General features: G+C 36.0%; 1 protein-coding gene across 2 annotated transcripts in view; it reads right to left on the bottom strand.

Moving 5' to 3' along the window:
* Window positions 1-13546, bottom strand: part of NBEA (neurobeachin) — a 509094-nt gene that overhangs the window by 38790 nt on the left and 456758 nt on the right. For both annotated transcript variants that reach the window (XM_086771979.1, XM_086771978.1), the window contains exon 48: window positions 8943-9110. In XM_086771979.1, coding sequence (XP_086628105.1) covers window positions 8943-9110 — 168 coding nt within the window. The remainder of the gene's footprint in view (window positions 1-8942; window positions 9111-13546) is intronic.

Raw genomic sequence — 13546 nt, forward strand, 5'->3', positions numbered from 1 at the left:
CTCTGTCCTCTCATCACTAGGATGCTCTTCTCTGAACTCTCTTGAATCTTTCTAGCAAGCCAGTATAGAGTAACACACCATGCTCATGAGGAAGTTCAACCAAAACATGAGAGAATGACATTAGCAACTGTTCATGACCCATGGCAGTTTGGTCTGTAGTTGAGAAGAATTCAGATGATCATAAACAGGCATTTGTTTAAACTACAGGGGCACTGACATCTTTTGATGTAGAATTAAATAAAAGAAGGTATAGGATTAAGTCTAGAGAATATCATTGCCATTTTAAAAAATGTTAATAGCTAAACTAACAAGTAATCTTTACTGCCAGAAGGATAACTTGCACATGTTTCAGAAAGCCATTACACAGAGCATACACATCACATTTATTTCTGCTTATTTTACAATTAAGAACATCCCTTGTAGGAAAACACAAAAGAAAATGAGGAAAACAGGGAAGCAAACAACAGAACAAACCTTCTGAAAGCTTGCAGTAATAAAAGAGGAAAGAGTACTTAATCATTAAAGAATACATTTTAGCTGTGACTTTTTTTCTTCTGGTTTATTATTCAAATAAAACATGATCACTGAAGACATTTTTTTAGTGCTTGGAATGCAGAACAGACTCAGTAAACCAAAGGATCTACTACGTGTATTTTGTTCTTGTTTTATAAATATAAAACTATACAAAATTCAAAATGTGACTTCACGTTCTACTTCTGTTTTGTCAAAAAAAAGAAAGAGCAAAACTCATGAGTAAAATCTTTCCTTATTAATGAAACAAAATGCATTAAGTTAAGAATGTGGTAATATAACATTAGTGGATTTCGTTTTTATCTGAATGGAAAGTAAATGCTGGCTTATCTCTTTGCTCTCAGCTTCATCCTTCTATCACAAATCCTCTGTCTTGTTCCTACCCTAAGAAGGTGCTCTGAGATTTGCAAAGCACTTACTCTTTACTACAAAATGTAGTAAATGACAAGGCTCCAACCATCTGCCAGCCTTAAATTTATCCACTGCAGGACACAAGAACTATCTCAGATCAGGAAAACCTTCAAAACTAAAAGCTGAAAAGGGACTGACAGGTAAGTACGTAAAACATACATACTGAAAGGTGTCATATAGTATTCATGAACCTTCAGTGTATACCAGAATTTCAGGTTTAGAAATAGGTTATACTGTTACATTTAAAATAAATGTTCTCAGTTATTTTCAGGGTTTCGCTTATGAAGAAAAAATTCTGTTTGGATTATTTCCCAGAAGGCATTCTTCAAAACTTCACTTTATTCTTGACATAAATTGAAAACAATAATATAGATATACTGTACACAGGCTTCAAAATGGCATTAAAGAGGCACATTATCAATATGTTTAAAACATTTAGAAAGCTCAGTTTTGCATCTTTCTAAGTGAATGACTAGATACTTAGACTGAGTAATATCTGTTCCAATAAACTGCTGTGTGAAATGTTTTGAATAATAGTTAATTTATGCTGAGGTAATGACAGCGTAATATAACTGAAATCTGTGCTAATAGGAAAAAAGAAGCCCCTTCCAGCTATTTCTGTTACAATCAGCTGCAGTAATTTTCACCCCATCTCTCTCTCTCTCTCACACACACATAAAGTATTACTTTAAGTGTATGTTAAAACATTTGTTGCTAATTTTAAAAATCAATAATTGGTACCTGTCATCCATATGGAGCAAAACAAAATCACCAGACAATAAAGAAGAAATTTTAATGTGCAAGACCTATATTTTATAGATTTCTGCAATAAAAGAGAGCAATGGCAGTTAATGATATTCTTTTTATATCAGCAAAACATTAAACTCAGTTTGGGTAGGACTCCAGAATGTTCTGACAAAAATGTATATGAAATTTCTAACACAGATGAGAATTAGCCAAACATTTATTTCAAATAATACTCAAAGTAGATTGAGACATTTTCTGGGCTATGAGTTATTCACAAACTCACCCTAATATTTCTTTGATGAATGAATCATCTGAAATATTTATCAAATAGGTTGGTTGAAGTCTCATCAGCTAAATAAGTTATCAGCAGTTCTTCAGTTTGAATGCTCGGTGTGTGGTTGGTGATGTACATTGAGTGGCAGTGCTTAGCTCTGTCTGGATGCTGAGCTTTTCAATCACAAGTAGAATGAATAACAAACAAATCTCAGACCTTCTAGTATGCCATTTTGGACTCAAACCCACCTGTACGCCACAATTTGTTTTACTTCCAGGAACTGTGTATTTTCTTGACTATGAAAAGATTCTGAATTCCCATAAACATATAACAGCATGATCCAGGAATGATCATGAACTCAGATCAGCACAGATTCAATAAAATACCGACTATCTGATCATCTCTAATACATTCACTAACTGGAGATATCATGATCAATCAGTAATCTAACTGTAGATAATTGTTTTAAGCAATGGTGGAAGGATGTTTTTAATTTGGAATACTATGGATCAGATGGTGATTTCTGACTCCTTGTGATAACTGGCTTGTGTTACTCAGGGTAGGTGCTCCCAGAAAGTTATTTCATAGTAAAATTGGATGCATAGTTAAAATGTTTCAGTTATTCTGCAGTAAACACCTTCTGAAAGCCCTTTCCCCTGAACAAGACAAAAGTAAAAGAGCACACATTAATTTCAAAATAAAACCTATACACTGGGCAATTACTGTGTGGTAACTGACCTCATGCAATTTACATTAATTCCTTACTGAATATTCTGATTTAAGGTGTCTCTTCCTGTATTCAGTGTCTTCTGCAGGAATATTTACCTACACAAATAAATATCTTAACCTCCAAAAACTCCTGTATTTTTCTTCTTGATCTACAGGGAGGTAACAAAACAAAGTGACAACAAGTGAAGACTCTTCCTTTCCGATTTACAGAAGAGGATACTGAGCTCTGAAACTCACTGAAAAGACATAAAAATTATTACACCCACAGATGCTCCCCAAAGTGAAACGTAAATATCCAGTTAGTTTTCTGTTGATAATCTCTCATGCATACAGCCCAACAAAACCAAAAAAAATAATCAAAGTGGTTTTCGGAAAGAACTGAGTAAAAATTCAGGAAAAAAACTTCCTGGTTTGTATATCTGGGAAGCATGGTATTTAGGAGTGAAAGCGATGTAGACTTCTCAACAAAAATCAACAGAACGCAAGTGCACATTTCTCAGAGAAGAACAGAGCCCTTAGCTCATAAGAAAATAATTTCCACTTTGATGATGGCTTTTACTTGAATTACTATTTTTTGCTATACAGATTCATTCCATTAACTTTGAAAGAAGTGGATACCAATACTACTTGCCGCTTCCTACTGATTTCACCACTATTCATATTCATGCCTAAGCAGCACTGCTCCTGGAAACGAGGCGAAGACCATCCCTTGTATGGAGGCAATTAAGCACAACTGAACATGTAAGTGGCCAGTGCTGTGGGTACAATTCAATCAAGCAGATCCATAGGGGTGGCTCTGATATTCTTGTCACATCAAAGAAACGGTGCCCAGAAGAAAAAGATCTAACAAGTTAAAAATGAAATCAAATAAATAAGAATAACTCTGAGTAAAAGCAAGAACAAGCACATGGTTGCAAGGGCTGGCATTATCTTGAAAGCATTATATAGTGCTATTAGAATAGTGTGTTAATTTTTTCCTCATAAATTTGCCAGGTTCAGTCACCAGGGAAAGGCTAGCATTCTAGCTCCCTTTGTTAAAGATATATCTATCTTGCTGAGTCTTGACAGCCCTATCATGTCAGCCCTCTGTAGTAGCAAAGAGTGTTTCAGCAAGGAGGGGGGAAAAAAAAGGAAAGGAGGAAAAAAAAAAGAAGTGAAAACTGATGTGATCTACTCTGCTTCCTGTGGGCATATTTCACTATAGCAGATCCAGAGGGATGCTTTGTTATTCCTGTCAGATCAAAGAAAGAGATAACAGGAGAAAATATAAGAGGCAAAATAAAACCCAGAAATGAGGGTAACTGAAAAGCACTGCAAGACTACCGCATCATTATGACTTTTCAAATTATTTAAATATGCTAAATATCAAGTCACCACCAAAGGAATAAATATTGCATGGGCCATATGCTCTGTTAGCTGCCAGCAAAACTGTCCTACTAGGATTAGTTTACGGGCGCAGCAACTGCCTGTCAAACACTGGCAATTTTAATCATTTTTCAATTTGCTGTGTGAGTTGCGAGTATGCTCAGGTATTTTGACAGATGGCTGCTCAGAACAAATATCTGAGCCTAGTAGCTTCACACCACCTTGCTTCCCTACTCATAATTCCTATTGGATTGAGGGAATGCAAGCGTTTGGCGAAGATGCGGCAGTCACAGGAAAGTCACTGCACTGCACTGCTAAGCTGTGTTTGCAACTCACATCCACCACAAGGATGACACAAAGTTAGCCTCACGTCTAGCACAAACCAATAGCTGTGTAATAGCCTGTTTCACTTGATTTTTCAAAACATTTCTAATCACAAATTAGCTGAATGTCTAAAAGAAATAAATAGAGATCTGGCTATTATTTTAAACAAACAAAGAGAAAACCTGAAATAGTACTTTTCTGCCCACTACATGTGATTAATCTATTATGCACTAACTGAACACACCCACTTAATTACTCTGTTTAATCCACAAATTTGTACTGAAAATAATTTTAGCTCTTCTGTTGCATTTTCTAGTGTCTAATATAACTGTGCTGTCCCCTTTCAGCCACAATGCTTTGCTTCACGCAGAAACAAGTTCCTAACTTGAAAAAAATACAACCATTTAGATTTTTGAGTGTTCAAATTTCCATGTCTTTGCTAAAAATGAGGCTTCAAAATCTACAGGCATTTTGGAAGAAAGAAGGGTAAGAACTGTATTTTCCTAAAGAAGTGAACTGGTAACATCAAAGGATCATGAATAAACTGCATTTCCAATACTGTTCCTTATACATTAGCATTCTCAGCATCAATCCCCTGAAGTCAGCCAAACCTGTCCAGTGGAAAGGATTTGGATTATGATGTAAACTAACAGTAAAGACAATTCCAAATAACATCTAATGTCCAATATAACTACTGTTTACATATTAAAAAGAGATACAGGCTTTGTACCAGGGATGTTCTGTCATGTTTCTCCACAGGAGAAGACTGTCACGGAAAAGTTCATTATCAATTACTGCTTTACAAGTACAAGATGAGTTAAGCTGTCATAATTTTCTCAGCCAGAGATCCTGTGCTGTCAAAGAATGTCAATTTTTAATCTGACAAAAGGAAGAAAATTATCTGTTATTCTGACCTCTAATTTCTTGACATTTTAATGCTGTAATTGCTGTGGTTAGTGCTGCAACCATGATTTCACCTGTCAAGTAAGAATGAATCAATATCCTTAAGCTGTCTTCAAGTTTTAGCTTTCGCCTCACTGCTTTTACTTTAAAAAAGGAAAAAAATACAAATAGAATACAAAAGGTTGCAATAAAAAAAAAACATACAAAACAAACAAAAGAATAATTTGGGGCCTGAAAAATGCTTATTTTGCTACACATTTTTTCTCCTCTGTATTATAATATAAAAACAATTTTGCAATGTGCAGAATAAGAGAGACCATTAGAAGTGACAGAACTGGAGAATTTTCCAATTACTAATCATAAAAGATATAAACAATAAAATTCAATTTTATACATTCTGTGAAGTATGTAAGTCAGGACTTTCATTTTTCTCTCATTAGTACTTGAAATCATAGAATCAGATAGAAACACATATATCTAGAAAGGCATTAGCATGATTAAATATTTTTGTGGTATCATAAAATGACAAAGTTGTTTGAAAAATCAAAGTAAGTAGGTTAAATCAAATCAGTATATTTTACCCATCCAGTGCAGATTTAAGTTGCCAAAGAGTTATTACAGGAGTAGACATATGTGAATTCATAGACTTCAGCAATGTAAAATTGAATGCTATCTCAGCATTCCAGTTTCACCCATTGTAAATTTGCAAAATAGAAAACAAAGAAAGCAAGCTAGATGGACAGTCTTCTACTTAATAGGTCCAAAAGGAAAAAAAAAGTACAGAATGGCCATTTTTCCAGTGTTAAACAGTAGAGAGTTCTTAGAGGGCTCCCCCATGCATGTGAGAAAGATGTAAGAAATGGCAGGGATGAGTTATCCCACCATTGGATATATTTTTGCTCCAGACAGATAGCTACTGAAGTCACTCCTTTACCATTCTTCACAGAAAGCTAAAACTACCATATTCCTCAGTGGCTAAGCGGTTTTGCTTAAAAGCGAAAGCAAAAGGGCCAAGGTACAGCATGAACAGCTCACAGAGATCTGCCTTTTTAAATTATGTCTTTCAATCAGCGCAGACATAAATGAGAGGGTTTTGGTTTGGGTTTTTTGGTTTTTTTTTTTGAGCTTTATTTCACTGAACAGGTTCTGCTGGGACTCAGCTCAATACAAAATTAGCCATAACCACAGTTTGAGGAGGCTACAACAGTATTTGAGTCCATTGGTCTGATAACGGTGGCTGCCGATAAGGTTGTATTGATTGGGTTATTTCACAGCCATTTGTTGAGAATATCCACTGTCTTCTGTGTCACAGAACAAAAATGTTTCGGGTCATTTAGAAAATAAACATTAAGAGCATTTGGATACTGAGATATGCATTTTCCTGGAAAACTACAAAGTTCAATTAATTTTGAATTGCATTGTTTCTAAGTTAAGACGCCAGATATCACCACCCGCCACTGCAAAACATACTAAACAATTATTATCACTATTTTTAAAGGCGTTACTGTTCCTATGATTACATTTCTGTATTTATAAGTGATAGTCACAGGCTTTTAAAAGACATTTTAGCTTCTAAGTTATTTTCTGGAATATCTAGTAAAAGCCAGAATAAAGTAAAAAAAAAAGAAACCCAACAAAACAATTTATATAGAACATATATTCTTGTAACAGAAACATTACATCCAAATACCTGATCTACTAGATCATCAAGATGTCAAATTCTTTATTACTGGCTAGAGAATGCCTCCTAGTTTCATAAACAGAGCTCAGGGAAACAGAAGGTGGCTCTAAATCTGTCTGATTTTACACTTGTATTGTAATTTCTGACTGAAAATTAATAAAAAATATTTTTTAACCTTTTTATAACAAAGCACAAATCACCAATGCCTGAGCTCTTGGAAGAGAAACCATACTATTTTCAAACGCTTGCATACATCTTTATGTATGTATATATTAAAAAAATTAGGAGGATTCTTTTTTTTTTTCTAGACATGTTGCCTTCTCATTGCTAACAATGAACTTTATTCACTAAAGTGACCTGTGGTAATGAACGTGAAGTTTTGCTTTTAGAAGTTTACATGGAGGAAATAGCCTAAAAAGAGATTTATATGCTATTGACTGACAGGGCATGGGTTAGATGTACAAGTGAGTGAACAAAAACATCTCCATGAATTTCTTGAAATTTCTGATGACAAGTTATGCATGTAAGTAGAGCCACAGGAGAGCTGAAGAGTCTCATCATGTCATAAGATGTTAAATAAGGTGCACAGACAGACAGATAGACCTCAATCCTACAAGCTGCCCTCTGGGAGTAGACTCTTAAAGTCAAGACATAGGAGTCTGCTCATGCAAATCAGGACCTTAACCCATGCAAATCCCTTGTATTCATGGTGCTTGACACCTGTTTTGTACTTTAGAAAGTAGTGCTCCTTCAAATCTCCACTACCTTACTGTAGATGCTGACATTAACTATTTGAGGCAGTGTGATCAATGCAATTCGGCCCATTCTTAAACTAAGCAAATACTAATTATTTAGAAAGTGCAAGCTTTGTAGTTCACAGTGTGAAAATCCAGCTCTAGGAAGCAAGGGTCTGAATGGTTTTTTAGTTCTACTCCTCAAAAAGCATCAGATGGAACAAGATGCGACAACGAGCTACTAAAAAACAACATGCCAAACCCCTGTATCTAGCTGAATGTGAATGCTTTCTAGAATCTATTTCTTTCTAAAATCTGTAGATTTCTGTCTCCAAGATCAGAAAATAAACAAACAAACAAACAAAAAACCATCGCCTGGCAATGTATAAATTATTACTGTTTTGCATACAGCAGATGGCAGCTATCTGGGGGAATGGAAGATTCTGTGTACAGCTTCATCACAGCGGTACTCATCTAGCAGCTGTTGCTTCTTCACACTTTTCACCAAATTTCATTTATTTTAGCCAACGAACGGATGATATTAGGAAATGATCATTCAAATTATTAGTCTTACTAAAAACAAATACAGTCCCTGGAAGGAAACATGTATCAGGACAGCTAGTGCATTTTTTTTTTTAATTTACTGATAAATTTGAAACGCTCACTTGTATATATGCGCACATATATATATATATTTCATGCATACATATATACAAACATAAATACTTGTATGCACAATAAATGGCAAACATTTTCAACTTTGGTAACAGTTTGACTATAGTTTATGTGATTAACACAACAGTAATTTGAATAATTGCTACTGTCCATATAGCAATTATATGCTTTTTCAGGTACATATTCCCACCAATATTATCTGACTGAAAAGGTTAGACTTCTTCCCTTATGACTATGATTCAGCTTTTCATTTCTACTAAATGAATTTAATAAAAGTAAATTATAAAAAGTAGCAGAATATGTATTGCAGAATATACATCACATTATGATTTCCCATTATAATCTCATAACTGACTATTAAATATATTAGTCACTTCAAGCAAACAAAATACTTTGGGTCATCTATGTTATTCCTAGTTTATTAATACTTGCTTCTGAAGTCACCTAGGGCCTAATTTCTGAATCAAAGTCACACACAACAATTTTCTCCAGCAGTGAAAGATGGAAAAAGTACCATTTCTTGTTAGCTGACAGCAGTTTTTAGAACAAAATGGCAGTAAACACCTACCTCCCTGAGGACAGGATCAGTGATACTGTCCAGGTTCACAGAGCCTTCATAAGTTAGGTAGTGGAAAACATTGAGCGCACGCACTGCTTCTGGTCCTCGTTGCTTGTAGCCAAATATAAGGTCAATCCACTGATGGAGCTGACATGATACAAACTCGCTTTCCAGGGCCTGCAAGTGAAATTCAGAGTTAGGAAGTAAATTCCATCTTGCAATTTCATGCTTAAATTATGTCCTACCTTCTCCTATTAACTGAGGAAACATAATGGCTGTCATTACATTTCCTGTTGAGGCTTATTTGATACATTTGAAATCCTTCAAACATTAAAAAACATAACTAATTATACTGATAGAGAAACTAAAAAGATATTCCTCTTTCCTTCAGCTTTTTATCAAGCTAATTTTCTTCTCAGTCCTGGGTTTCTCCTAGCTGCAAGGGTTTTAATTATTAATTTTTGGGCTTGTCAAACAAGTTCGGTAATTTGTCACAAAAAAAACCCCTGATGAAAATGGGAAAACAATTTCAAAGACCCTGTCTTCCAACTCATTTTCCAACTAGTTCTAATTAGTCTTAAATCTGAAATGGGAACGTGAGGATTAAAAAGCTGTATTGGCAAAATGAGGTTTTGAACTCAATGTGTGAATTGTGACTGATTTCTCAAAGGAGAAGAGCATTTTTCACACTCATTTTTGACATTAGGTTGCTTCACCAAAGAAACCACAAGCCACAACAAGCTAGTTTAAGAATGGATTCGAGCATTGCTATTCCTTTGCTCAGAATATGGAAAGAGATTAATTCTAGATGGAGGAAATGATGATAGTATTACCATCGAGCCTGAGCTAACCAATATGCCTTTATCAGACATGATTGGCATCCTTATCCTGAATCGGAGCTTTTGAAAGCTGAAGGTATTACTCTGTTTCTCCTTACCCCTCTACCAGACTACCTATCTTAGTTTTTCATGAGTTTATATCTGGATAAGCAAATCATTCCCCTACAAAGACTCATCATGTATCTATGATGGCATCCTGGCACACTCGTTCCTTCTCTCCTAATGCCCCTTCAGAGGAAGACTGTGATAAGCAGGAACAGATACATGGTTCATTGCCCAAACTACATCACACTCCTGCTTTTGTACAGTGTCATATAGCTGATTCCCTTCAGTCAGAACAAGTGCAGTTCTGTTCTCAGATCTGGGAAATAACTTTGAATTAGTTTGTCAGAAAAAAAAATAAATTACAGAATCACAGAAGGGCTGAGGTTGGAAGGGACCTCTGGAGATCACCTGGCCCAACCCCTCTGCTCAAGCACAGTACTCATTCAGCTTTTTAATATCTCCAAGGATGGAGACTCCACAACCTGTCTGGGCAACCTGTGCCAGTGCTCCCTCACAGTAAAAAAGCATTTCCTGACGGTCAGAGGGAACGTCCTGTGTTTCACTTTGTGCCTGTTGCCTCTGGTCCTGTCACTGGGCACCACTGAAAGAGCCTGTCTCACTGACAAAAAAAAAAAATCAGCCTTAGTATAATTTATTATAATAATATCTATGTCAAGCTTACCACTATTCACTATATACCGGCAGAGCTCACAGCAACCCTCTATATTACGTTATCTAATATATTTAATTCTCAAAGATTGTGGCTTTTTTTTTCCCCCTGGGCGATCCTAATTTATCCATTGTTTCTAGCACAGTGCCACTACTCAGCAGAGACACTTTCCAGCTAGGAAAGGGTGTCATGTCTGCCCCAGGAAAGTTCAAAATTCACAGGCAAATAAAGTTTTGGGGAAAAAAAGTTTTCATTTTATCCATTTCCATCAAAAGGAAGCTGCTTCAGAAATAATCATTGGACGTTGTGCCATGGACTGCCCATCACCCCACACGCAGGAATAGCCGTAGACGAGATAAAAGCCTCACAGGTCTGCCTCCCTGGGTAATCATGCAATCATTCCTCAGACATTCTCCCTGTAACGCTCCACGTGGAAGAGGAATTCGCCGTGCTGTGCTGGAAAACTGGACCCTTTTCTGTCAAAACCAGTGACTGTTATTTCAGAGGAAAATGGATAGGAAGGCTCAGGTTTAATAGCTGACATGTAGCTCAGTTTTCAAGGGCTTAAGTTCAGCATACCATAAGCAATGAAGAAATGTTGCAGAGAACCACATAAAAATGTGTTGTTTCCTTTTCAAAATCAGAGGCCATCATATGCAAATTGTGAGTAATATTATTTAAATAGCATTAATGCTACTTGATACTAAATAATATTAAACTAATGCTATTTGGTTTCAAAGCATGTCTCCCAATAAATAATTAAGAAATGTCAGATCCTTAATTATATTGTATCGTGTGTGTGCAACACAACATAGTCAGCAACTACATCATCCCATATAATCTTTTTCATAGGACTTTTACCTTATTTAGCATGCAAGATGTTAGCATGCAAGGATAAAATTAACCATGCCACAGCAACCATAAATAAAGCAGTTCCTAACTTTTAAATGCTCAGTTTTTAATGTTCCTTTGTATGTCATAAAACTTAAAATAAAATTTATAGCCTGTTGTCTTTCCAGCATCCATCTCCAACCAACCTTCAATGAGCAGCCTAACTGTTCTCTTCCTTCTCCAAACTCTGCATATTTATAAGTTTCATTTGCATCTGTATCTATTACTTATTTATTAAAAAGCAACTAACAAAAAAAAATTGTTAGGCATTTGATTTGGTCAAAAATAGCATTGTTATTTCTAGAATACAGAGAGCATTTCAGAAAAACAGCAAAACTTTTGACTATTTAAACATGGGACAGTAAATTTGAAAAAAAATAAATGCTTGGGTCAAATGAGCATATTTCACCCATTATCTCCTTTAACGTCCTCTCCCTGGTGTTAGGAGACTTGAATACCTACGTTATGTTTCCCCGAGGCAGTTTCCATGTGCATGACCAGCCCTTACTCAGCGGCTTGTCATTCCAGAGAAGGTCTTACTGACCCTGGCAGGTTGGGAGAACTTCTCTTTCACATGGGTGAATGGTTCTTTAATAACTTGTTAAATAAATGAGCTACTTATGTCTTCTGTCTCCAATTCTTTAAGCAGAATGGTGATAGTATAGGTCTAATGGTTCTTTAAAGGTCTGTATGCCGAAATGCAACACAAGATTTGGGGAAATTTGTAAGGAGTGAATTTAATTGCTTTGAACTCAAAATTTAAGAACTCCACAGACATTTGGAAGTCGGAAGAATTGCTGTCAGGGATGCAAGGATGTTGGTGGTGGCAAGGGGACTAAAACAGCGCTGTGCCTGCCAGGCGCTGTGTGGTGGAAGACTAGTGTGGTGGGAGGATTTGGGGCAGAGACCAGAGTAGAAGGTATAGAGAGGAGCCAGAGCTGTGAAGGAGAGTGGCTCTGCCTGGGCCTTAGCACCGCACAACCTCCTGCTGTGGGCTGCGTTGGGTGCTGTGTGATGTTCATGTCTTCCCCATGAAGGTGTCCTGTGGGGTGTGGCGCCGGGCATGAACAATAGGCAGGGTGCACTCAAGAATGGGCCATCAAAAGTCTGTGAAGTCCTACCTGGCACTCCATGGGGACAAGGGTCCTGATCTATGCTTTATAACCTGGATTTGTTTCAGTCAGGAGAAAGCTCCTGATGTCAGGTCTGACCTGGTTTGCTGGTGTTTTTCCCAAGTACTTCTGCAACGCTACTCATGCGATACGTGCAGAATCTTCTCCCTAATTTGCTCTAATGCACAGGCGGTTCCCCCTCCGTGTAAGTGCCTCCTGAAAATTTATGAGCTGTTCACTGTCAACAGTACATCGTTTGGTTTCTCAAGAATATGCAATGCTCAGTAGGGAACGGTGAGGGAATTTTCTCCATAAAAAATAATTTGTAGGTACAGTAAGAACAACATATAGAAAAAGATAACTATAATATCCTTAAAATAGGCTTGCGATAGCCCTAAAGAACAGCTTTTTTTCAAGAACATTTTGGCTTTAAAGCATTTTGGGGCCTTTCTTTTTTATATTTTCAATATGAAATATAAGGAAAATATTTTTAGAAAAGCAATAACAATTATTACTTATATAATTATATAATATTAATTATGGTTTTAAAATAATCTTACTGTTATACATAAATGAGCTAATATCCACCTTGTTTTCTCTATTATAATTAAAATGTACAGAAAACATAGTTTGATTCACTCTCACTCTCAAACTGAACTGTTTGAACCATTGTTACTAGTGCTTCATTTTCAAATCGCAGCATTCCAGTCAGTATTTATTCATAGGTTTTGTTTTGAGGAAGCTGTCTCTCATGTTACTGTTTTCAACTGAGTGACTTTTATTGCTAATAGGTAGATTGTAAGCATTATTATACACCTAGTGTATACATATTTTGAAGTAAAAGTACTGTAGTGTTTGCGTGTTTGCAGGCAAGTGTATGCACACATGTGCCACAGGCTAAAAATGTGACCTGTAGTTGTTGTAAAATATAAATAGCTATTAGTAAGTTTATGTTTATGTTTAAATTAAATAAAGTTAATATAAGTCAAGTTACTACTTACACTCTCCTCTCGGCTCATCCTAATTTGATGTTCAAATTATTTTTCACAGAGATTC

This window comes from Chlamydotis macqueenii, chromosome 1 (genome assembly GCF_036417535.1).
Source record: "Chlamydotis macqueenii isolate bChlMac1 chromosome 1, bChlMac1.mat, whole genome shotgun sequence".
In the NCBI taxonomy this organism is placed as follows: domain Eukaryota; kingdom Metazoa; phylum Chordata; class Aves; order Otidiformes; family Otididae; genus Chlamydotis; species Chlamydotis macqueenii.